Source organism: Lissotriton vulgaris, chromosome 2_1 (genome assembly GCF_964263255.1).
Source record: "Lissotriton vulgaris chromosome 2_1, aLisVul1.2, whole genome shotgun sequence".
Lineage (NCBI taxonomy): Eukaryota > Metazoa > Chordata > Amphibia > Caudata > Salamandridae > Lissotriton > Lissotriton vulgaris.
In genome coordinates, this window is record NC_141687.1 from 1,236,656,081 (window position 1) to 1,236,679,766 (window position 23,686).

The window sequence follows — 23,686 nt, forward strand, 5'->3', positions numbered from 1 at the left end:
GTGGGTAAAAAAGCCTGCACAACAAGCCTTTTCCAGTTCTCAGTATTACTAAATATATCCAATTAATAGTATCATCAGAGAAAGCATTAGCGTCAAGGGAAATAACATAAAACCAAAATGATAATATTGCAAAATACCATCGGCCTTTAATAAATTAAGCACAGCACATCTGACAGTCATTCCAAATAATTATGTTATGTTATGTTATGTTAGGAAAACTTATACAGCGCACGGTGTACCCTGAGGTGTCCTGGTGCTTGCTGCAGTACTCCCGACTTTCGTAGATTGCTGCCTGAGTGGTGTTCAGAACAACCATGTTTTCAACGCCTTCCTGAAGGCCAATAGATCATAACAAATTCTCAGATAGAAAGGGAGCTCGTTCCAAGCCTTAGCTGCACCAGCGGCAAAACTTCTGCCTCCCCATCTAACTTTTATTATAGGTGGTACTACTGCTAATTTCGCTCCTGACGAACGTAAAGATCTTTTGGGCACATACCACTGAAATTGATGTTTCAGATGGGCTTGCCCTGTGCCTTGAAGGGCTCGCAAAACTAAACAAAGTGTTTTAAAGAGGACCCGTTTTTTAACTGGTAGCCAATGAAATGTTTTGATTGCACTCGGATTGATGCAAATTTCGAGGTTCCAGTGAGCAATCTGGCTGCTGCGTTTTGAAACATTTGAAGTTTTTGCATACCGCGCTCCTGCATGTTTAAGTATAGACTATTACACTAGTCTAGTCTATATATAATCAAGGCTGTAACCACTGTGCGCTGGCTGTTTTTTGGCAAAAGAGGCAGAATTTTCCTCGTAGTCCTGAGAATATATGTTGTGGCGGAGACAACGGCATTGACTTGACCGCACATGTCAAGGTGTTCATCAGTTACCACTCCCAGGTTTTTAACTTTCCTGGAGGTCTATTGGTAGAGTCCCCATTGAGTTTGGCCACCAACTTGGGGTCCAGAAATTAACATTGTTCCCAAACAGGATGACTTCTGTTTTGCTAGCATTCAGTTTTAAGCAGTTTTGAGTCATCCAGCATCCTACTGCCTCCATACAATCCTGGAGCCTCTCTCCAGTTGCCTTCTCCTGCCCTGGTTGAAGGGATACCACAATTTGAGTATCGTCGGCATATGATGTAAGACAAAATCTGAATGACTCGATCAGGGGGGCGAGGGAGGATACATAAATATTAAAAAGCGTAGGGCTCAATTGATAACCCCTGTGGGACTCCACATGGGAGCGAGAAAGGTTTTGAGACAAAGTCACCTAAAGCGACTATCTGTAGTCTATCCGAGAGGAAGGATTTAAGGAGAGTCCAGGCTTTATCCTGCACTCCGCAAGCCAACAGACGGTCCATCAGTACTCCATGGTGGAGCGTATTGAATGCTGCAGAGAGGTCAAGCAGTATCAATGTAGCCTTTCCTCCCTGACCCAACGCTCTCCTGATCTCTTCCGTGGATTTGAGAAGGGCAGTTTCCAAACTTTGCCCTTCCCTGAACCCAAATTGAGTGGGGACCAAACAGGCACGGCTGTGCAGGGCGTTATACCGGGGCGGTGACGTCGGGCGGGGGAGGGTCAAGGTGGGGGGTTGTAAAATGCAGGATATGGACCATTACAGGTAAGTAACAAAAAAAAGAAAAAAAAGAATTTTATTGCCCGCGCTGCATCACTTTTGGCGATGCAGCGCGGGCAAAGAAATTCGTTTTTTATATTTTTTACTGGACCTACCTTTAATGGTCAATATCCCGCATTTTACAACCCCCGCCCTGACCCTTCCCCACCTGATGTCACCGCCCCGGTATAACGCCCTGGCCTGCACGGGCCGTGTCTGGGTCCAAAACCTTGGCCTAGCGTAGATAAGTGCTCAGTTCAATATTCATATTTTTCTCAATTAATTTGGCTGGAAGTGGGAGACGTGAAATAGGGCGAAACCTGGTTGAGTCTTTCATATTCAAATTTGGCTTTTTTAAAAGTGGCATAACAGATGCCTTTTTCCACACTTTAGGAAAGTGCCCTTCAGAAAACATAGCATTGAATAAAGGAGTGAGTGTCATGGCTGTAGGTTCAGAAGCCAGTTTTTCCATTGCCACTGGGCAGGGGTCATAAGGTGAGCCTGATTTGGCTGACAAAAGAAGCTTAAGTGTTTCTGTGCAGGATATTGAGCAAATGTATCCACTGTGGGCTTTGAATATAGCCCCATTTTGGGTGCCTATGTTAAAACTCCTGCTCCACTGCCAACTGGACTCTTAAAGGTGCTAAAAATAGTTTCCACCTTAGCCTTAGAAAAATAGTTTCCACCTTAGCCTGGAAAAACGTTGTGATTTCTTCGCAAAGTTCCTAGCTCGTTTTAATAATTATATTAAATTGGCCTAAATGCAGAATGGTCCCTAAGCATCTAGCTCTTTCTAAGTAACACGCAGAAAAGTCTGAAAGATTAGGAAGAAAATAGTGAAGACTGGCCTGTCCCTAAATAGTATGTCTTTTATAATGTTATAGACAAGAAAAACATGCAAATTGATAACATGATTTTACATAAATGGGCACCACAAAAAATGTTACTTGCACAGCACCAGTCACATTATTAGTTCAAAACACATGCTTGTACATGATTTTCATTGGCTGTAAATTACATTATTTGATATACAGAAGACATTGTCTGTTTTTTTAATGCGAAAACAAAGAGCTAGTAATATCTTTATATCGGCTAAAATGAAATAAAAGCACATATCACTTATAGCAAAAAAAAATATATATATAAAATGACCACAAACAAATTCATCCACAAGTCAAAAGTGATAAAATCAGGTGCAATATAAAATTTGCATATATAATGCCTGCAAATATTTAAAAGCAAATAAAAGCATACATCGATCGTCCCCCATCAAGCTAAATTCATAGGACAAAGCAATCCATGGATGTTAGAAGGTGGTTCTGACACTATGGACCGCCCAGATTTTTTGCTTTTTGAGCACCTAATTGTTGAGCTTTTACTGTGGCGGACCCTCATAAGTTGGGACTCACCCACTGTGAATTCATAATGAAAGAGACTGCATGGGGATTTTACTGGTGTCCCCCTGGCTTGACCAAGCCACTGTGCAGCATCAGGTGTAAGGGGCACTGGGCAAGTTACATGCAGATACATGTGTACACACGTGTACGGGCTGCGCAGGGAACATTCCTGGTGTGCGCAGCCCCAGAGCAGATACAAAGTGAATGGTGTGGCAGGACTTATGCAGAATTGGGTGGTGACATGGAATGGGCTTCATACGGTGGGAAGAAACATGCCAGGGAGAGTCAGTGTGCTTTACAGTGTGTATCCCATGATTCTCTTTTGGGGAGAGGGAGCACATGGGCTAGTTTTACTTTCCTGAGGCCCACAAATTCCAGACACGCACTAAAGTTCACTGTAACAGGTGTGAGAAGAAGTATTCTGTAGAGTCCAAAGTCATATTTGTACTGCTTTTGAGTCATCCAGAAATGTAATATTTCTCTGAGTCAGCTCATAACCAGGGCCTTGCTGGGGTATGGCCCTGGCAGGTTATATTAATGACCTTTCTTCCCAGAGCAAAGACCTTCCCTCCAAGGAGAGCAGATGTTTGGAGCTACCGGCGAATCCATCAGCAGCTGTCACTGGGTGCCAGGCAACAAGCTGCACAAGGGTGAAGGCAGCCCTGGGGAGAAGGGGTTCTCAGGGACCATGTAGCAGGAGATCCTGGACGACGCCATTTTGAACAAATCCAGAGGCATGGACAGGAAAGAGGGAGCAGGGGCAGAGAAGTGGTGTGGCGCTGTGTGATAGGGCAAACAGAGACTTCCTGCCAGCCCCCTCCCAAACTTCTTAAAAGAACTTGCACAGGAAGAGAAGCTCTCTCTGGGTTGTGGTCTGCTGAGGCAGAGGGTGCTGGAGCCTGGCGCAATGGGCAGTTGGAAGGTGGAAACCCCTGACTGTGCCAGTATCCTGAATAGCGCCAGGAGAAGAGACCAAGACCAGTATGCAGAAGCAGGGGCCTTTGCGCAGGGAAAAGAGAGGCCCAGGAGGAAAGCCAGGCAAAAGTCTGGTGCAGGGAGCCGGTGAAGACAGCTCCCTGCTGAATGCACCCTCCTTGAGATCAGGAGGGTGAAGGAAAGTGCTCCCAGTGGCTGGGAGCACCGCCAAGAGCAAGAAGAGGCAAAAATTGTGAAAATCGGCCGCCTGGGTACCGAGATATGCCCCCTAGAAGGTAGGCGACCTTTGACCTCTCAATGGGCCGACGACAAAGCGTGTGGGGCTCCTCCGCCAGTCTCAACTTTGCCCCTGGGGTGGGTCAGGTCCCGGGGGCTGCCCCACGAGGAGGGAAAGTCGGGGAGCGCCACCGCGCTCCCCATGAACTTATCCCAAAGGGGGTGCCAGGAGCCCACCCTGGTACCCTGAAGACTCTGGAGGGTGGGGAGCGCCATCGCGCCCCTCTTGAGGATGTCCTGGGGCCCAGGACCCAGTTTACAGGTCCCAAATGGAAGAAAGAAGAGGGGGAGTGCCATCGCACCAACCCCGCAGTGCGGGAAGCTAAGCCGGGGAGTGCTGTCGCGCTTCCCGTGTAGTTGCCGACCTGGGGTACCAGGAGCCCACCCTGGCCCAATAGTCGTGGAGGGAGGGGGCCCCGCCGTGCTCCCCTTCCCATGAATACCTCTCTGGAGGGGCCCGGGATCCCCAACTCCGGGCCCAGGAGTGCCCCACAGTGCCCCACAGTGAAGGAGGAGGCCGGGGGAGAGCCGCTGCACCCCCCCGAGGCCCAGCTGGGCTGCGTGAGTCGCTGAGTCTGCCTGTCGGAGCAGGCAGACCAGAAGAGAAATGCTGGCTCCCGCGGCAGCCCGAGAGGGTGCTGGCCTAATGGGGAGCCGGCTTCTGGGGTGGCTCTCCAGCAAGCCTGGAAGGTGCGGTGTTCTCGGGTGGGACCAGGACCCCGATGAAGAGGAAGCGAGTCGAGGGGCCTGGGTGAGACCGGGCCCCCAAAAAACCAGAGGAGCAGCCGAGGTAGGCTCCCTGAGTAGCATGGCTCACCTGGGGGTTCGGGTGGGACCGGACCCCCCACCGAGGCCTGGAATCGGCGTGGGACCAACAGTGGTGCGATTGCGGCTCTCCCAGAAGCAGCGTGGGAGCTGCTACTATAATATGCAAGGGAAAGAAAGAATAGCCCCATAATGCCTTGCAAGGCATGCAGAAGTGTGGTGGTCTTAGGAGAACGGGGCCACCATCACATGTGTGCAAGGGCGCATGGGGAGCTGCAGGAGAACGCAGCCTCCCCAGCACGAAGAAAAGGAGTCCCCCCCATAGCCAGTTGAAACGAGAAACCCCTCCAGGGCTCATCTTGCAGATCAACACCTCTTGGGCTGGAACTTTGGTTCTACAGCTAGGGAAGGTATGAGAAGTGCATCAGGTGATGAAGGTCTGGATTGGCGATGTCTGGAGAAGGGCATCTCCTGGACGTAAAGAGGTGTAATTGCACCTGAACTGCATTTACTAAGGTTATTCCTTTTAGAGGGACTGAAGGTCACATGTGTGATGTGAAGTACCTATGTAATCGCAAAATGTGATGCAGCCCTCACTACGAAATTCGTTTTATTAATTGAATTGTTAACTTACCTCCAATTATCCATATTCAGTTGTTAGCACCCCACACCCTGCACCTCCCCACCTTTCTGCCCCACTGCAACTCCCTCCACAGGCCGCGGCTGTTCCTGGATGTCACCTTTTCTGATCCTCCATAGTGAAGACCATAACACCTCCATTTTTATCTTTTTAAACATGTTTATGACATATCTGAGCCATGGTGTATGTGCATGAAGATCCTGGGAAATCAGTTCTACCAAAGCATCCGTAACCCCTTCGCCTCGGGGGTAATTCCCCCGCTGTGCTGGGGGGAAGGGGGGCGCGCACTGCGCCCGCATGCTTATGACGAGCTCAGCTCGTCATGTGGCACAGCGGTCCTGTGCTCATGACGAGCTGAGCTCGTCACTGGTGCACCGGCTCCCGTGGAACGCTCAGCACATGAGCGTTCCACGGCCCATGACGAGCTGAGCTCGTCATGAGCACAGGAGCACCGTGCCTCATGATGAGCTCAGCTCGTCATGAGCATGGAAAAGGTTATAAGGCTTCATCTCCTCTGAGACCCAGAAGTGTGTCCAATATAGTAAAGATGTTATGTAAGTCACCTGGTGAGTGTGCTGCAGGGCCATATCACACCTAAGCGGTATAAGATGGGTGCTTGTGGGTAATTTTAGCAGGAACCTGATGAAATTGTTTTCAGATGACATAAGCACTTGACAGTTAGTGTACCCTCATAACTCAGCGCCATATGGCGCTGCTGCGACTGCTGTTGCTTTGTACAAAGTAGGAGCTGGGGAAAACAGGCACCCCCAAGGAGGCCTTATTCTTCCTTCCAATAGCTGAGGTCCTTTAATGGAGGGCGGTTATACTTTTTTCAATTTGCGGGCCCAGGTCAGATTATCCATTATCCCTAACACTTAAGCAGTCAAATTGCTTAACCTGCTTTATAGAAACTCCCCATATAGCCATTTTACTCTGAAATGGCAGATTATGCAGGTTAAACCTCATGCAAGTTTAACGCCATACATTTGGATTTGAGTGATTTATTTCCAGTCCCCTACATGCGCAGAAGGCTGCAAAGGAATCTAATTCCACTTGCAGGCCTTTCAGCATTCTTGATATAAGGAGGATGTCATCTGCAAACATTAATATTGGGACGTGAAGACCACATAACTTAGGTGCATCATGATTGCTTTGTGGAAGACGATTTACCCCGCCATTAATGTAGAGGCTAAACAGAGTGGGGGATAACATGCAGCTCCTTCTGATGCAATCATTTATGGGGATCTGGGTTGTAGGAACCCCCCTAACCCCAATTTCACCTTGCTCGTTTGTATGTGTCAGTGTGTATGAGTCTCAACATCTGAAGCAGGTAATCTGGCAGCTCGTAAGATTCTAGGACCCTCCACAGCTCCTCCCTCAGGACCCGGTCAAAAGCCGTTCTCTAATGGTCTTGCCTCAGGGTAATATATTTCTAGCAAAATATTTGAAAACAGAATACTTGATCCAGACTGCTGACCCCTTTCCTTGATCTAGAGTGCTGATCCCTTTCCTGAACCCTGCTTGGGAGTTACCATGGAAGGTTATTCAGATAGACATGTTAGGAGCCTGACCAAGATTTGTCTACTAAATATCTTTTGGCTAATATCAATTAGACTTATTGGTCTAAAGTTGAATGGTGAATCTCTTCTCCCCTTCTCATAAATCGGCACTATAACAGCACCACCATGCCATGTTGGGGGGACCCTGTTCCGCCCTCATGACAGCATTACTTAAAGTGTTAAGATATGGTGTCCAAACTTCTGTGTGTGATAAGTACAGGAATGCCATCAAAGCCAGAGTCGAAATCTTTTTGCAATAATTTCAGGGCCTGAGCTGTTTCCTCAAGGCTGATGTTAGGTGCTTTCTTCTCGTCTCTCTCGCTATTTTGTACTCAAGGAGAGGGGCAGTTTTCATCTCTGTACTTATTGGTGGCTGCTTCTGATCACTCGCCCATTCCTTATAAAGCACCTCAAAGTGATTTGCCCATGTCTCCAGCTGGATTTCTGAATCTAGTGGCCTCTCTGTTGCTGATGTGCTGTCAGTGACCAACTTCCAGAATAGCATAGTGTTTCCCTCCCTCAGGGCTTCTGTTAAGGACACCCATTGCTCAGCCCCCCAATTCCTTTTAGCTTCCCTTAATAATGCTTTATAGGTCCCTCCTGCTTCCCTTTTCTCAGAGTTCTTCCCCCTACTTAGCTGCAATTAAATGTCTATCTTTAGCAATCCAACAAAATGTTTGTGAACCACCAATGAGGTTTTTTAGGCTCACTGCACATCCGCCTTTCTTCCATGAAAAGAGGCCTCAGTTGCTCCTTCAAATGACAATGTATGGCCAAAACAATTGTCTGAATAGGATCGCAGAATTCCACAATCACTGGGGCTTTTCCTTCTACTGGCAAATTGTAAAATTTGGCATTTACATTATTATTATTTGCCACCGCAGACCATTTACCATTTCTTTAATTATTTGTTGACCCAATGTTATTGATCGCAATTCTTGGAGCCAAACTATTGTATTTGAAAGGTCGAAAACATCACTTAAAGCTAGATGACCACGAGCAGCTCTTGTGACCAACGTCATGTCCTGAAGACAAAGAGCTTGATCCAGGAAAATAATAATTGAGGTGACTGGTGAAGGTGTTCCTCTTTTAAAGGTAGGTTGAGGCAGGCTGTCAGACTTAGTGTTCCAACTCACTAGCCTCAACCCTAGACTCACAGCCAACTCTTATAGTTGGGCGGCCACCCTAGTAATTTTCTTCCCATCACCGTAGACAGCACAAGACCTTACCATATCTCCCATTCTAAGATGATTCATCATTCAAGTCGTATGAAACCAGAGTATTACAAATCTCCAGCCATGATTACTTGGGTACCCTTTTTTAAGTGAATCAGTGAACCTGCTATATGCTCCACTGTTATTGATTGAATATTTGTACTGACTGACCTAAGATTCATTGTCACAATAGCAAGGTACTTGTCCCTGTGTGGCAATCCCTACTCTTAACTGAAAGGACCCTAACAGCTGGAAAAGGGGCCCTGCTTCAACCAGATTGCCGGAGGCTCTCCCCATAAGTGAAGGTATGCTACATGTGAGAAACCCATGTCTAAATTCCGGTTTCAGGGCCAAGGTTTCTTGTAGGAGTATTATATGGTGCTAATCTATAAAATTGCACCTTTCAAAATCGCTAAGTTTTGCTCTAATGCCAGCCACGTTCCACAAGATAAGTTTAATAGTGGCCCCTTTTGGCACTCCATTACCAACGGCATTCGCTAAGATGCTATTTATTTGGGCCTCTTCTATATCCATGTTTCCCTGCAGGCCTCCTAGCTGTATACTTGATTCCATCACCTCCTTCCCAAATGGATATATGTGGGGGGAGTCTGATGGTATTTCAAAAAAATGTGCCTTCTTATCCAGCAGGTATACCAGCAGCCCTCTCAGTCAGTCAACCTCTGATAAAACATCTGTGGATTCATGTGATCCTGTGGGGGAGTGATTAAATGTTGTGCCTTTTTGTATTGTAACACTGTAGTCAAAGTCAAAGCAGTCTTTATTTTGATCATTTAGATCATAAAAGACACAATAGTGTTAACAATGTTACATAAAAAAGGTAAAAGCACAAATATACATACAACTGTTAAAATGCAGTTAATATTTTGAGAGATGAACAGTAAAGTGCTTTAATGTAAAATACATTATGTACAAAAATTGATTTAAAAATCATCTATGATGTTAAAAGGGTTAAAAAGAGTTAATAAAATGTTGGTATTTTGATAAATTAACAAATATATTACTCAATCTGCTCGACCTGGCTACCATTCGTGCAATGTTTCCTTTTCTATGAAAAGCTCATACATGCTGCTGAATATTAGAAGGAATGGTCAGGATAGCTAACAAACGTAGCCCAGTAGCTCAATGGTATATACAGCAAATGTAGACACAGCACTCTTTGGATACAATTACCATTCATTAGCTTCTTAGTTATTCATATTTTTGAATCTTATACCGCACATCCAGCTCAAAAATTTGGCCATGGCTATAGTTTGTGTTGATCTTTAGAATCACGGAATCTTAGGTCCTCAAATTCAAGCTTGTCACCAAGGGAGGGAAATCCCTTACAGTGATTGGATCTAGGGCGTGGAACAAGCTCCCACTTCATCTCCGGCAAATCCCCGCAGAGAGCCAGTTTAGGAAATCTCTGAAAATGTAGATTTACAATCTTACGGACACCGCCTGTAAAGCTTTAGTATAAGTGTGCAGGCCTTCTGATTTGCGAGCAGTCTGCCGGCCAAGTCCATCTGGTCACGGTCCACAGCGCCAAGATGCTCCTTGGAGTGATAGCCGCGCTATAGAAATGTGCCCTTACATTACATTAGATTACATTACATTACAGAATACGAAGAGCTATGGCACTAGATCTGGTACTCAGATTGGAGCAAGTTGGTTTAAACCATTTCTACCTAGGAAGCTTATATGCAGGACACACAAATAAGATGTGGGGGATTGACTCAACCTGCCCAGGGCATGAAACACATTTATCATCCGATGAGCCATTCCATTTGTGTGTAAACGATTTAACGGGGAGTGTACCCACCCTGAATTGATGGAATAGCTTTCTATCACATGGTTTAGTTATTAGATCCCAGTACTCCTTGAACAGGCTATCTTGCTTGTGTTCCAGAAAGATGACTGACAGGGAGGTGTCATTGGTGGATTTCAGACAGTTCATTTTGACCACATTCCAGTATGCTTCCTTAAAGATTTTTTGGGAAGGAAACAGACTACCTACCGGACCTTCCCAAGATGGCTCATCCCCATATTTGCCAGTGTTTGCCAGTGAACACTTTATTTTTGTAACCAGGGCATTTTGCACGATAAATCTGCCCCTCTTACATCTAATAGAGCATTAGCATAATGTAACAACTGCGGATTAGACCAAAGCCCCCTCCAGTACGCTAGGGGACAGTAATCCAGATCTAAGTATAGGGGCTTTAGGGGGATAGATTGCAGGAGGTTAGAAGGTCTCTCAAGAATTTATTCTGGGCAGGAGTCAAGGGAGTCAGGTTGTCGAAGCCCCAAAGCTCTGTGCCAAACAAGACTGAAGCCCTAACTTTTGTATCATGTATCTTTAGCGCCGGGCCTACCGGTTTTATATGGGACAACCTCTGCTCTTTTAATAATGCTCCTGCCAATTGAGCATGCTTGAGGGACATTATGTCAACCTGGGGTCTCCAGTTTAGTTTCCTACCCAATGTGATCCCCAGATATGTAAATACATCTGTCTGTTCGAGTCGACCTTATTCATAAAGACCCTTCCTTTTATTGCTTTGTATTTATGGCGAACCATGAATTTGGTTTTCTCCACATTAACCATTAACTCATGATCTCCACAAAAATCCTTGAATCTTTCCAGTGCACTCTGCAACCCTTTTTGTTTTTTCGAAATTATAAGGATATCATCGGCAAACATAAATATGGGTATCTTCATGACGGCAAGTGTGGGGCATCAGTTGGATAGGAGGTAAAATAGTTGACAACCCTATTGATGATTAGCGAAAATAGAGTTGGCGCCGCGACGCACCCTTGGCATACCCCTTTGGTTACCAGAAACCTGTCAGGTATGTTACCCTGCGCCCCCCAGCGAACCTGGGCAAAATTGGACTCATACAGCTTGACTACCAATGAAAGCAGTTCTAGTGGCATCCCTGAATCTTTAAGTACCCCCCATAGTTTGTTACGAGGGACCAGATCAAAGGCGGATTTGAGATCAATAAATGCAGCATAGATTGTTCCTCCCCGATGACCACCACATGCCAATAGATCAAAAATAAACCTAAAGACTTGATCTACAGTGCTTATGTGTTGGCAGAAGCCAGCCTGCAATGGGGACTAAATGTTGTTGTCTGTGATCCAGGACTGGAATCTGCTCAACACTAGCGTAGCCATGATCTTTTGTATACAATTTATTAGGCTAATTGGCCTGTAGTTTCCGGGGCGGGAGCCATCCCCCTTTTTATATATCGGGAAAATTTCTGCGCCTCCCCAAGAATCTGGAATGGGAGCACCACTAGCTATCGCATTGGCAAGTAACTGTATATATGTCAGCCAGTTATCCTTATCGTGTAAAAATAAATCTGCCGGAATCCAATCAGGGCCCGGAGCCCATCTTCTGGGGATTGCATTTAGGGCAGATTGGACCTCTCCTCTATTAAAAAACAATGGTATCTGGTTTGGGTAGTTGTATATTATCTGCGTTGTTGCCAGTAGCAGCAAAGTGAGCCTCAAAATGGGATAACCACTGGTCCGGGGCTACATAATTAATGGGAGTTTGTCGACAAGCTCCACTGCCCCATTTTACTATCTGCCAACATTTTTGCATACCTTTTTCTTTACTAGCATGGAGAATGTCTAGTCATTGTTGTTTATCCCACTGCTTCTTAGCTGTGACCTGGGTTATTTTGTAACTCTTTCATGCGGTTTTAATTTCATCCATTTTTTAAAACTTTATAGCATGGGAGAGCCTCTTATAGTCCTCTCTACAGGCCTTGTTGTACCAAGTTACTGCTTTTGGGATAATCATTCTTTTTGGTTTGTGGGGTTTAATAAAAAAGGATTTGAGTTTTGTGAACATGTTATCATGAATGTGCATAATTTTTGCATTTATTTCCTCCTGGGAATCTAGGTTTTGGAGGACTACTAATGTACACTCCACCAGCTACTTCATCTGCTCTAACAACTACCATCAAGGCCCATTTTACTCTTCTCATGTTGTTACATCATACTGCATATGCAGTCTTGCCCTCTGTTACCATCGGCCGTGCCTGTGGAGAACCCCATACGTGCAATGCCATCAACAGTGGATTGTGGTCACTTTCATTTCTCTCGAGGATCACCATATCAAATAGGGAGGACCATAGTTCCAAATTAATAAGAAAGTAATCAATGCGACTGCTTCTATGCCCATTACTATATGTGGGGGAGCCCATTCTATCGGAGGAAGTCCTTCCATTTACTGCCCTGATGCCCCTTTCCAAGCATAGGCCTTTTAACTGGAGTGCGGCCTCCGTCCATTTCGTTATTGGGGGTAGATCCAGGGATGGGATGTTCCATTAGATATCCTCCTCTACACTAAGGCTTCCATTTTCCTGATCAAGGGGCTCAAATGAGCAATTAAAATCACCCGCAATTACCAGTTTACTTCTGCCCTTATTTTTGTTGATAAAACTTTAAAGTATGCTAACCGTGTTAGATAGTTTACCACCCACCATCCCTCTTGCATATACATTTATTACCATTATATTGGGGGAATGATTCAGACGTATAAGTATGGCCAGGATATCTGAGCTATCTATTGGTACTTCCTCTACCTTGTAGTCCGGGTTCTGCCTCACCCATAGAGTAATCCCTCCAGAGGGTCTGCCTTTTCACCCGCCTATAGCTGGCTTTGAAAAGTTTAGATAGCCAGGGCAGTAGATGTGATTCAATGACCAAGTTTCTTGAAAGGCCCAAATACTGTGGTCCTCTATAAATGCAGACCAGTCTGCTGAGGCTATTTTTGTAAGCAGTCCCGCAATATTTCAGGAGGCAAGGGCCAATCTGGTTGTGGATGGTTCAAGGATAATGGGGAGGATAACAACCTGGCCATTACTTTCTTGAATTAATGACATTTCTCCCAAGGTGTTACTATCAATGGGAGCAAAATAACGATGGATTAAACCCAGATCTGTGACTGGGGGTGAATGTTTTGCCATTGTGCAACATTCTGTCCATCATCTTGTGTGTTTTGCTGTTCACCCTATGTGGGAAGGGTATGCCCAGATGTGGGTCCCGTGCTCACTAAACCACTGAAGTCAAGCTATCCTGGCTGATAGACAGAAACCGGTCCTAGGATGCTTGATTCCGGTCCAGGGAAGACATGGCTTGGCAGTTCTGGCTGGACTGTTCCCATGAGGCACAGGGTCAAGACTGATTTGCATATGGCCAGTCTGAACTGGAGTGGCTTGGTGAGCAAAATAACGATGGATTAAACCCAGATCTGTGACTGGGGGTGAATGTTTTGCCATGGTGCAACATAACGTCCATCATCTTGTGTGTTTTGCTGTTCACCCTAAGTGGGAAGGGTATGCCCAGACGTGGGTCCCGTGCTCACTAAGCCACTGGAGTCAAGCTATCCTGGCTGAAGATGGCTGATAGCCAGAAACCGGTCCTAGGATGCTTGATTCCGGTCCAGGGAAGACATGGCTTGGCAGTTTGGGCTGGACTGTTCACATGAGCCACAGGGTCAAGACTGATTTGCATATGGCCAGTCTGAACTGGGGTGGCTTGGTGAGCAAAATAACTATGGATTAATTCCAGATCTGAGACTGGGGGTGAATGTTTTGCCATTGTACAACATTCCGTCCATCATCTTGTGTGTTTTGCTGTTCACCCTATGTGGGAAGGGTATGCCCAGACATGGGTCCCGTGCTCACTAAGCCACTGGAGTCAAGCTATCCTGGCTGAAGATGGCTGATAGCCAGAAACCGGTCCTAGGATGCTTGACTCCGGTCCAGGGAAGACATGGCTTTGCAGTTCGGGCTGGACTGTTACAATGAGGCACAGGGTCAAGACTGATTTGCATATGGCCAGTTTGAAATGGCGTGGCTTGGTGAGCAAAATAACAATGGATTAAACCCAGATCTGTGACTGGGGGTGAATGTTTTGCCATTGTTTAACATTCCGTCCATCATCTTGTGTGGTTTGCTCTTCACCCTATGTGGGAAGGGTATGCCCCGACGTGGGTCCCGTGCTCACTACGCCACTGGAGTCAAGCTATCCTGGCTGAAGATGGCTGATAGCCAGAAACCGGTCCTAGGATGCTTGATTCCGGTCCAGGGAAGACATGGCTTGGCAGTTCTGGATGGACTGTTCCCATGAGGCACAGGGTCAAGACTGATTTGCATATGGCCAGTCTGAACTGGGGTGGCATGGTGAGCAAAATAACGATGGATTAAACGCAGATCTGTGACTAGGGGTGAATGTTTTGCCATTGTGCAACATTCCTTCCATCATCTTGTGTGTTTTGCTGTTCACCCTATGTGGGAAGGGTATGCCCAGACGTGAGTCCCTTGCTCACTAAGCCACTGGAGTCAAGCTATCGTGGCTGAAGATGGCTGATAGCCAGAAACCGGTCCTAGGATGCTTGATTCTGGTCCAGGGAAGACATGGCTTGGCAGTTCGGGCTGGACTGTTCCCATGAGGCACAGGGTCAAGACTGATTTGCATATGGCCAGTCTTAACTGGGGTGGCTTGGTGAGCAAAATAACGATGGATTAAACCCAGATCTGTGACTGGGGTGAATGTTTTGCCATTGTGCAACATTCCGTCCATCATCATGTGTGTTTTACTGTCATTCCAATTTTCTGTGGGATTACCCACCCCGATCTCAGACCATGAGCCCACAATGCCATTACAAGGAAAGGCCCTGGTTGAGTTAGATAGTTCGCCGCCATGCAGTGTGATGTCATTTCTGCGCAGTGTTGGGAGGATGTTCCATAAACTTCAATCTACCTTCTGATGGTTTGAGTGTGAGACACACACAATCTGAAGTGGCGCCTTTTGATTCAACCCTCTTGGCATAAAGTATATCTTCTCTAATTACTGATCTGCAGTGCCTAACATGCCGTAACCATTGATTGTTCTTGTTGATCAGTGACTGTTCGTCTTCTTTTATCAGGTTAGGTGAAGGTTTTGGAATGTTAATTAGAAATGCTTGGCACTTGCTAGGGCTAGCTGATGTTCTGTGTTCGCTTCTATTTAACCCTTGCTGTATGGGGCCTGAATTCCTTGGGGGGATACAAAATGATCCTACTCGGTCTATATATCTGAATTTCTGATACTGGTTGCCAAACTGTGTATCTTGGCTGGTACGGGCAGAAGAATACATTCTAGCCTGGTTATTTTAGGTTGTTTCAATGCTACCAGTGTGTTTATTTATTAGGTCTTTGATATTTCTACTTTTTACACCAGGGTAAGGTAGACTATTTAGTGAAGAAATAGGCAGAGTGGTCTGGTTTGATCTAAAGTAATATTTTGTACAATGGTTATCACTGTTTCGGTAAGTTTGTCGATCAGGCTTTTTAATGAACGCACTACTTCCATGAATATGCTTGTCTGTGCCATCAGATATGCTAACCGATTTGTGAGCTGACCAGAACACATACACTTACATGTCCCTGAGGGGTCAATTTGATGCCCATCCTCTACTAATCCTGTACCGGCTGCTTGCTGTGCGGTCATATGATCTTCGTTTATGTTCATCAGGGGGGAAAATCTGTTTGAGCACTCTAGTGCGCATACTTCTTGTACACTGTAGTCTGTTATGTAGTCTGTTATGAGCATATTTGGATATTTAATTTAACCATGATTGGCGATACTTTTGGGTGCCTAAATCTGTGTTCGAGGGAAATGAGCCCCTCCACTAGGTCATAGTTTGCTAACTTCAGCCCTATACAATCCAAGTGGGAGTCAAAGCTACTACTGCGTGTAGCATGCCTTATGTCTTCCCGTATTATGGATCTGCACCCACAAGTTTTCCTGATCTAATGTATGGCTTTGTTGATGAGTGAATCTCATGGTTCTCTAGCTCCCTGTGGTAATTTAGGGAAATTGATTAAGTAAGTGTCATTTTGTTTAACCTTTGAGTTAGGGGACTCAAAACCTTTATCTGTACTTCCCTCAGCTGCAGTGGTATTCCTCATTGAGGTCATCAGTTTTTACACCCTCATCCTGTGTGAGTTAGTACAGATTGAAGGCTCATTCCCTACTTTAACTGACCTACGAACAAGCTGGGATGTTCCACAAGGGGTGTCAACTCCTTGCACTCTTATGGGCCTTTCTATGGCTGGAGGCTTGCTGCAGGGGCTGGCCTATTAAGTTCAGGGGTTTAGTAGGGCCCTTTAATATAGTGTTTATGTTAGCTGCTAATGTTGCAAGGCTATCTAGCTTTTTGTTTAACACTTTATCTAGCCCAATCATGAATTCACATAGGCTCTTAATTTCACCCCATAGGTGGCCAAAGTACAGTTATTCGTAAGTTCTCCCTCCTGGGCGCCATCCGGCACAAGCTTGTGAAAGCTAGTTTCTGTGTGCTGTTTTCTTCAGATGACCTCAGCACAGCATAATGATTTGAGCACTCAATTTCAACTATTGCAGAGAGGGAGCAATTCTCCTACTCGTATAAAGGGGTTAACTGGGGTACCTCTGGTACGGTCTCTATGGCCAGGTTGATGTTTGGCTGGATTTCCCTGGATGATCTAGATGTAACATTTCTCTTTTGCTGTTGATCTTCCCTCCTCTCTCCCACTCCAATAACCATTCTCTTTGGGTGGAAGCAGACTGTAGGAGCGTAGGATCTGCTTTCATGGTTACACCCACTTTTTGTTGGTATCAGTATGATTTTTTGACTAGCCTGGCCGGGGCCCTGCTAATTCAGACCCGGGCCACTGTGCTTCTTTCCTAAATTTGACATGGTAAGTACTTTGGTACCTCAACAATTGGCTACTGGTGTACCCTTGTAAGTCCCTAGTGTATGGTATCCAGGTACCCAGGGCATAGGTACACCAGGGGTCTCCAAGGGGCTGCAGCATGTATTATGCCACCCCTGAGAGACCACTCAACCTGTGACTACAGGCCTGCCATTGCAGCCTGTGTAAGCTGGTCCAAGCGCCACCTATGACAGATATACGTTTCCTTATATCTGAGGTCACTACACTTAAACCCTATAAGTCACCCCTCAGGCATGCCTTTCAATCCTGAAGACACAGTGCTTGGTTATAAGTTTGAGGGTGCCCCTGCATGAGCAGTACACCCCTACAAACCCCCAAGTCGATTCTCCGGGCTTTGTAAGTGCGGTCAGCCATTTTAATACATATAGTGGACATCATCCTTTACAAGATGTCTATATAGTGGCTGCTACGGACCCGGTCATGTTTGGTATTGAACATCTTGGTATCATACCCCAACACCGATTCCAGTGTTGGAAGTATTATGCAATGTAATGGGGGGGGTACCTCTATACTCCTGGTTATAGCTTTTCAGGGTCTGACAGCAAGCTAGTGCTACTGTTGACCACAGACACGATTCTGCCCTCCTCCTGCTGAGCCAAGCTCAAGCAGGGAAAGGTAGAACAATAGGTTTCCTGTTGCAGGGAGGTGTAACCACCTCCCCAGTCTGGACTTAGTGTATTGGGATGGGGTAGGGGCAGTTGCCAGTGCCACTAGACTGCTTTGAAGGGCATATTTCATGCACTCCTTGCATACTCCAGTTGGAACCAGTTATGGGAACCCTTGGCTAATGCTCTGGTGCAAAACTGGACAGAAGACATGGGAGTATCCTCCCCTCTGTCCAACCCCTTCTCTGGTAGGGACCCCATAGCCATTCCAACCCTTTCCCTAGGGTAATTAAGGGCTTAACTCTGGGTGACTCTTCATCATAGAACAAGACTCATGCCAAAAATCATCTGGATACCTGGACTTTGCTGGACTTCGCCTGGAACCATCACTTCATCGAGGAAGACTCCTGTGGCTACTGACCTAGCTGTTCTGCACGTCTTTGTCTTCATTGACTGTGTCTGTGCTTCTTCCAGTCTGGATGTGGGTATCAAGGATACCCAAAGTAATCTCCCTTGGAGTCAGGGTTTCACTCCCCTGCATCTGCAGGCACCACAACGAAGCTGACTAGTCTGCTGCTCCTGACTTTTCACAGACTTTGAAAGGCTCAGCAGCACAGGTGGTGGTTCTGCAACTCCCTCGAGGCCTGACCTGTCCTCGATGCAATTTTGAGGCCAGTATCCCTCGTCAGAACCAGTGGGACCAAACTCCTGTGCAAAGCGTTGACTTGTAGTTGCCAAGGCTTGTTAGCGCTGCTCTCAAGAGGTCTTTGGGCTACAAGAATCTTCCACCTTCAGCATCTCTTGCTGCCAAGTTATTTGTCCTCACCGCATCCTGTGCACCGTGGGCCTTCATCTTTGATGAGGTCCTCTTTCTACTCCTGTGCCTTTGGCCTGTGGGAACTTTTGAGGGTCTTCTCTTGCTTCAGTGGGCTCTCCTGCTTGCTTGGGGCATGCTCTGACTCTCCTACACTTGGTGAGTTCCTTGGACCTTGCTGGTTCCAACGTTGCTCCTTCATCTTTTTCCAAGTCGGTTACTGCTACAAAGGCATTTTGGTGCTACCGCAGGACACTGACCCCCTGGTTCTTGACTCCTGACAAGGGACAGCTTGTGCACTGCTCCTGGACTTCCTCAACGTTGCCTGATCCTCACAGGTGCAATGACAAGGTCACTGTCATCACTCCTGCATTCTCCGACATCGGTGGGCATTGCTCTTACATGCCTCCTGGTCACCTCTGAGTGGCAGAGATTCTGTCCCCTCTGCTTACAGGTTCTTCACTTCAAGGATCCACCCTTGGACTCCACTGGACACTTGCACCATTTTTGCCAGTGGCATCTTTACTGAAGTCCTCCACTGTGGTCTACGGCTGTTCACGGTGTCACTTCACACCTTTGCACTTCCCTGGTGAAGGTATCCTGGTTCCTGGGGTATTCACGCTTGGGGTGACTCTCCAAACTTCTGCCTTCCAATGGGTTTCTTCAGAGTCCACTGGGAAGCAACCACAACTTTCCCTTTGACTTCTATTGAGTACACAGCTGTGTTTCCACTCAGCACACGGCCTTCGTGGGGTTACTAGGTGCTTACCTTGGGTGGTTCCTTGGGACCTCAGCTCTTCTTAGTCCCCTGGTTCAAGTGCTGACTTCGGTCGCAGTTCTCATTCCACTTTCTTAGTATATGGTTTGGCCTTCCCCTGGAGTGCATTGTGTATTGTGCGTACTTACCTCTTGCAATTGAAGTATTGTTATGTATTTGTGTTATATCTCCGGCTAGGAGATATACCAATGTGTTAGTGAGTGTTGTTTAATAAATAGACATATTTTTATAACAACATTTTGTGGTTCTTTTTCCTTTAACCTACACTACATGATTAGATCTGGTAAAACAAGCTGATTGACACTCCTTCTGGACTAAGCCTGAAGGCTTATCTCCACAGCTACCACTTAAAGAGTTTTCTAAGGTTGTCTGTGAACACTAACACCACCATAAGGGTTTTCTGGATTAATGCAAGGTGCTTCACTTAAATAAGTGTGCACCATCTACTAAGCCAGCCTCCTGGTAGATCCTCAACAAATTTGGTCCACAGTGCAGTTCTCTGCCGAGTGTCTGGGTCTTTTCCTGGACCCCTCCAGCCCCACCAGCTTGTCATTCTATTTTCCTTAAGCATTCTTTTTGACACACCCAAGAAGTTGTACAATATCACTTGGAAATGTGACCACCTCGAGCGCAGTTAAATCAGGGATGTAACATCCAGGGGGTAGAGCGATGAACACACACATGGACTGGTGAGCAATATGTAATGTAAATGTAAGGTAATGTATTACTTGTAAAGCGCACTGTTGCCAGCCGGCGTCCTGGTGCTGTATACTGCTGGGGAACCCGTCCTGGCTTTCCCTGTGGGATGGTCCTTACTGGGAGTCCCCAAGGTGGAGCCAGGCATCCCCGGCATTGATGGGGCCGTTGTGGAGATTAGGCAAGCTAATGCCCAGAGTTGCCCAGTGGGACCCATGGTTAGAGTAGGCACCGAGGCGAGAATTATCTAGTCCGCTGACCTTGGTCCACAACCCTGCCGCGTTGGGAATTGAACCCTGGTCCCGGGCCGACATCTGCTTGCAGGTCTGCTGCCTCTAACCAGTGATCCACACCACTCCAATAGACAGCAAGTGTTCTGGAAGTCAAAAGTTAGGGGTGTCGGCCTTTAAGCAATCTAGATGCTTAAGCAAACAATACAGTTCCTATCCTCAGTCCATACCCCCCGCATCCATTTAATGGTCACCTTTCAGCTCTGGTGCTTGTAACATGAGCTTAGAAGGCACGATAGCACAGAAATCCAGAAATCTATGAAGGGGCCGGGTGGCTCTGCCCATGCCTTCCTGTCGCTGATGGGCCCAGGCAGGGCCTGAACACAGCCCGCACAGCGTGTCTCCTAGACGCCCTAAGAAGCGCTGGTCTACAGCAGGTTCAGCTCAGCTGTACGAGCAGATGAAATTCTGGGATTTGCAGTACCCAGCGTTGCCGGTCTCCAACAGCGACGGCTCTCACTCTGGGACATAGATCACAGGGTGCTCTCATCCAGGGCAAGTGATCAGGGAGTGATGAGGGAGCTCTCCAGTACCCCCCCCCCCCCCAACAGGAGTAACGTCACAGATTACAGAATGCGCTACTTTTGCACATTCATGACTGTGGTTCAGCTCGTAGCCTTATAATGTCCCAACAAAAGCACAACCCTTCCTGAGGATGTTAGAGATAAGGAACATTTGCACACAAGGACAGAAACCCCCATTTGCAGCTGAATTTTTATGCTTTTCTGAAAACAGTTGATACACATGACTTTGTGTAGCTCATGCATATCAAAAAATATGTAGTTTTCTGAAATGTGACAAGCACTCTTGTTAATGTGGCCTAGTAATACTCAATAAACCAAACCTATGATAAGCACTATTAAGTAGAAAAATATTTTACGCTTGCACTACTATAACTTGTTTAATATTTTACCTTAAAGGGTAAGTGTTCCCCGTAATTGTCTTTATTCCATGGGGACATTTTGCTAATCCCGTACCAGAATAAGGATAATGAGCAGGCCAAATATATTGTTGCTGCAGTGTTTCACTTGAGTAGGGAGTGTACGCAGACCTTAAACTGGCAGGCTCATTTTCAGATTATGGGGCCATATTATCAAGAACATCGATAACATTATCGCCGCTCGATAATATGCCCTTGTGGATTCCCATAGATGCCCAAGTTCTGCACACCAGAACCTGGGCTTCTATGGGAATTCACAAGGGCATAGAATTGAGCCCCTTATCACCGCTTTAGCGGTAGTTTCCTGCCGCTAAAGCGAAGATAATGTTATCGCCGTTCTTGATAATATGGCCCATGGCATTTACTATGACAGCCTTCCCTTTCCCTAGGTCTAAAAAGCACCAGTTAAAGGGCCAGGCTCCTCTAATAAATACTAATTTAAAGTGTTTTTTCCATTCAATATATGAAATTTGACATCTGCCCATGTTGTATTCTCTAAAAGTAGTGATACTCACCCCATAACACATTTTTGAAAAAGAACACTTCTAAGAGGAGGAAGGCTAACTGAAGCTTAATCTTGACTGGCAGTCCTCGATTTATAACACATAGAATTACGGATGGGAACATGTTTAACTTAGGTGTTCTGAGTGATATCAAGTAGACAACGAAAATGAAGCTCAATTTGTCTATGATGTCACTCAGAACCCCGAGGCGAAAAACACCCCTAGTGTTCACTGCCAACTACCTATAATTTTGTTTTACGTATGGACCACCCACATCATCTGTCCCTACCTTCAAGTTCTGTGCAGTTCCAAAGGAGTCATGGGGAGCCATATATATCATGTTCTTGCCTCAATGTCACAAAAACTTGGCATCCTGGCCTCCACAGCCACTACACTCTGTGCCTTTCTTCGCCTCCGCTCCCTTCCTGATGCATTCTCTGCTCTGCTAGAAATGCAGTGACAGGCTTTGTGAGAGCCCAGCCAGAGCATCCTGGAGTTTGTTCATGACATAGCAACAGCGGGTAACACCTTTGGTTAGCCAGTATTGCCATGTCACAGCACTGGTTTTCCAGGTTTACAAACTAGCCTTCGCGCTACTGGGGCTTGGTGAGAGCCATGCATAACAAGTGAACTATATAATGCCATACAATGGCTTTTCAGTCGCATGCATGGTAGATACAAAGACTACCTGAGTGTGACCAAAGTCAACCCACATCTATTGTGGCGAAAGGCAGAGGCACAAATGTCAAATCACAGAAGAAACATGATCACATACTAAACATTTGCCACAACCAGAAGAGGAAGCAAAGTGAAACAGGCTCCTGTGTTGATTGACAGATGTGGGTCTTGAAACATAATCACAACTGATTCCAAGCACAAGTGTGTACTTGTATCGAACTCAAAAAATTGAGAAACATGTACAAAAAGCAATCGCCACAGTCAAACTCAACCCAGCATTGCATATAGGTTCCTTCATTAGAAACATACTACAAATCCAGGCTCAGAACATGAATGATACAACCCCAGTCAGCTCTACAATGACTAGACAGTAGTAAAATAAATCAGGTAGGGAAAGCCTACTCATTGTTTGGGGTGGGCAAAGTTGTAATTCTGCCGGTTACATTTGTAAAATTGGTGTTACTCGTAACTGCGCAGAGAGAGAGTGGCCGCTCATAGGAGAAAGCAGTGCTGTCATATGGAAAGTTCTTGTCTAATGGGAGAATATGGTGCATCACTGACCAGCAAAGCTCCATTCATGACTCTCTATCAGGTGCACATTGAAAATAGTGGGGCAATCAGCAAGTTCATAAAATGTAGTCAAATTTCCCTAAAAAGAGTAACGTATTTGGAGAGAAGACAGAGACAGCACATTGTAGAGTGATATTTTTGACCCACTGTATGTTGCCAGTGAACCAACTACGTAGTAAACATATTTAGAAAAAGTTACAGCGGGTCAATACCATTTGGATCTTCTTCTTTATTAATGTCACACAAATTGTACAATACACATTTGTACATTTCAATCATGCCTTGTATCTCTCTTCTCTTTCATTAGGCGATTGCGCAGCTGGGTCATATTGCCGCTCCGGGGCTAGTGTGGAGTCTCCACTGGATGGGGTAACTGGGGGTTTCTGCCCTAGGGGCACATACTGCCTTCCTGGAGCTGCCTCCCCTGTGCCCTGTGGTATTGGTAAGTCATGTGCACCACAGCTCCATCTTATCAAGCATCTACTTGATTGAGTTTTTTTTTACTAATCTGAGTTTACGTGTCTAATTGTTCACAAGTCTTGAAGCAATTGTTGGTGGACTTTTGACCCGATGCCCTGATGGCCTAATGTCGTCTCCTTTGCACCATTGCATTCATATTAATCACTCTGACCCTCCCTC

At 46.1% G+C, this 23,686-nt stretch overlaps 1 protein-coding gene across 1 annotated transcript in view; it reads left to right on the forward strand.

The window, feature by feature from the left end:
* The window catches only part of LOC147732424 (uncharacterized), a 2,559,122-nt gene that overhangs the window by 1,260,591 nt on the left and 1,274,845 nt on the right, over positions 1 to 23,686 (forward strand). The window contains exon 60 of the mRNA XM_086954262.1: positions 23,355 to 23,489. Within this exon, the coding sequence (XP_086810388.1) occupies positions 23,355 to 23,489 (135 nt within the window). The remainder of the gene's footprint in view (positions 1 to 23,354; positions 23,490 to 23,686) is intronic.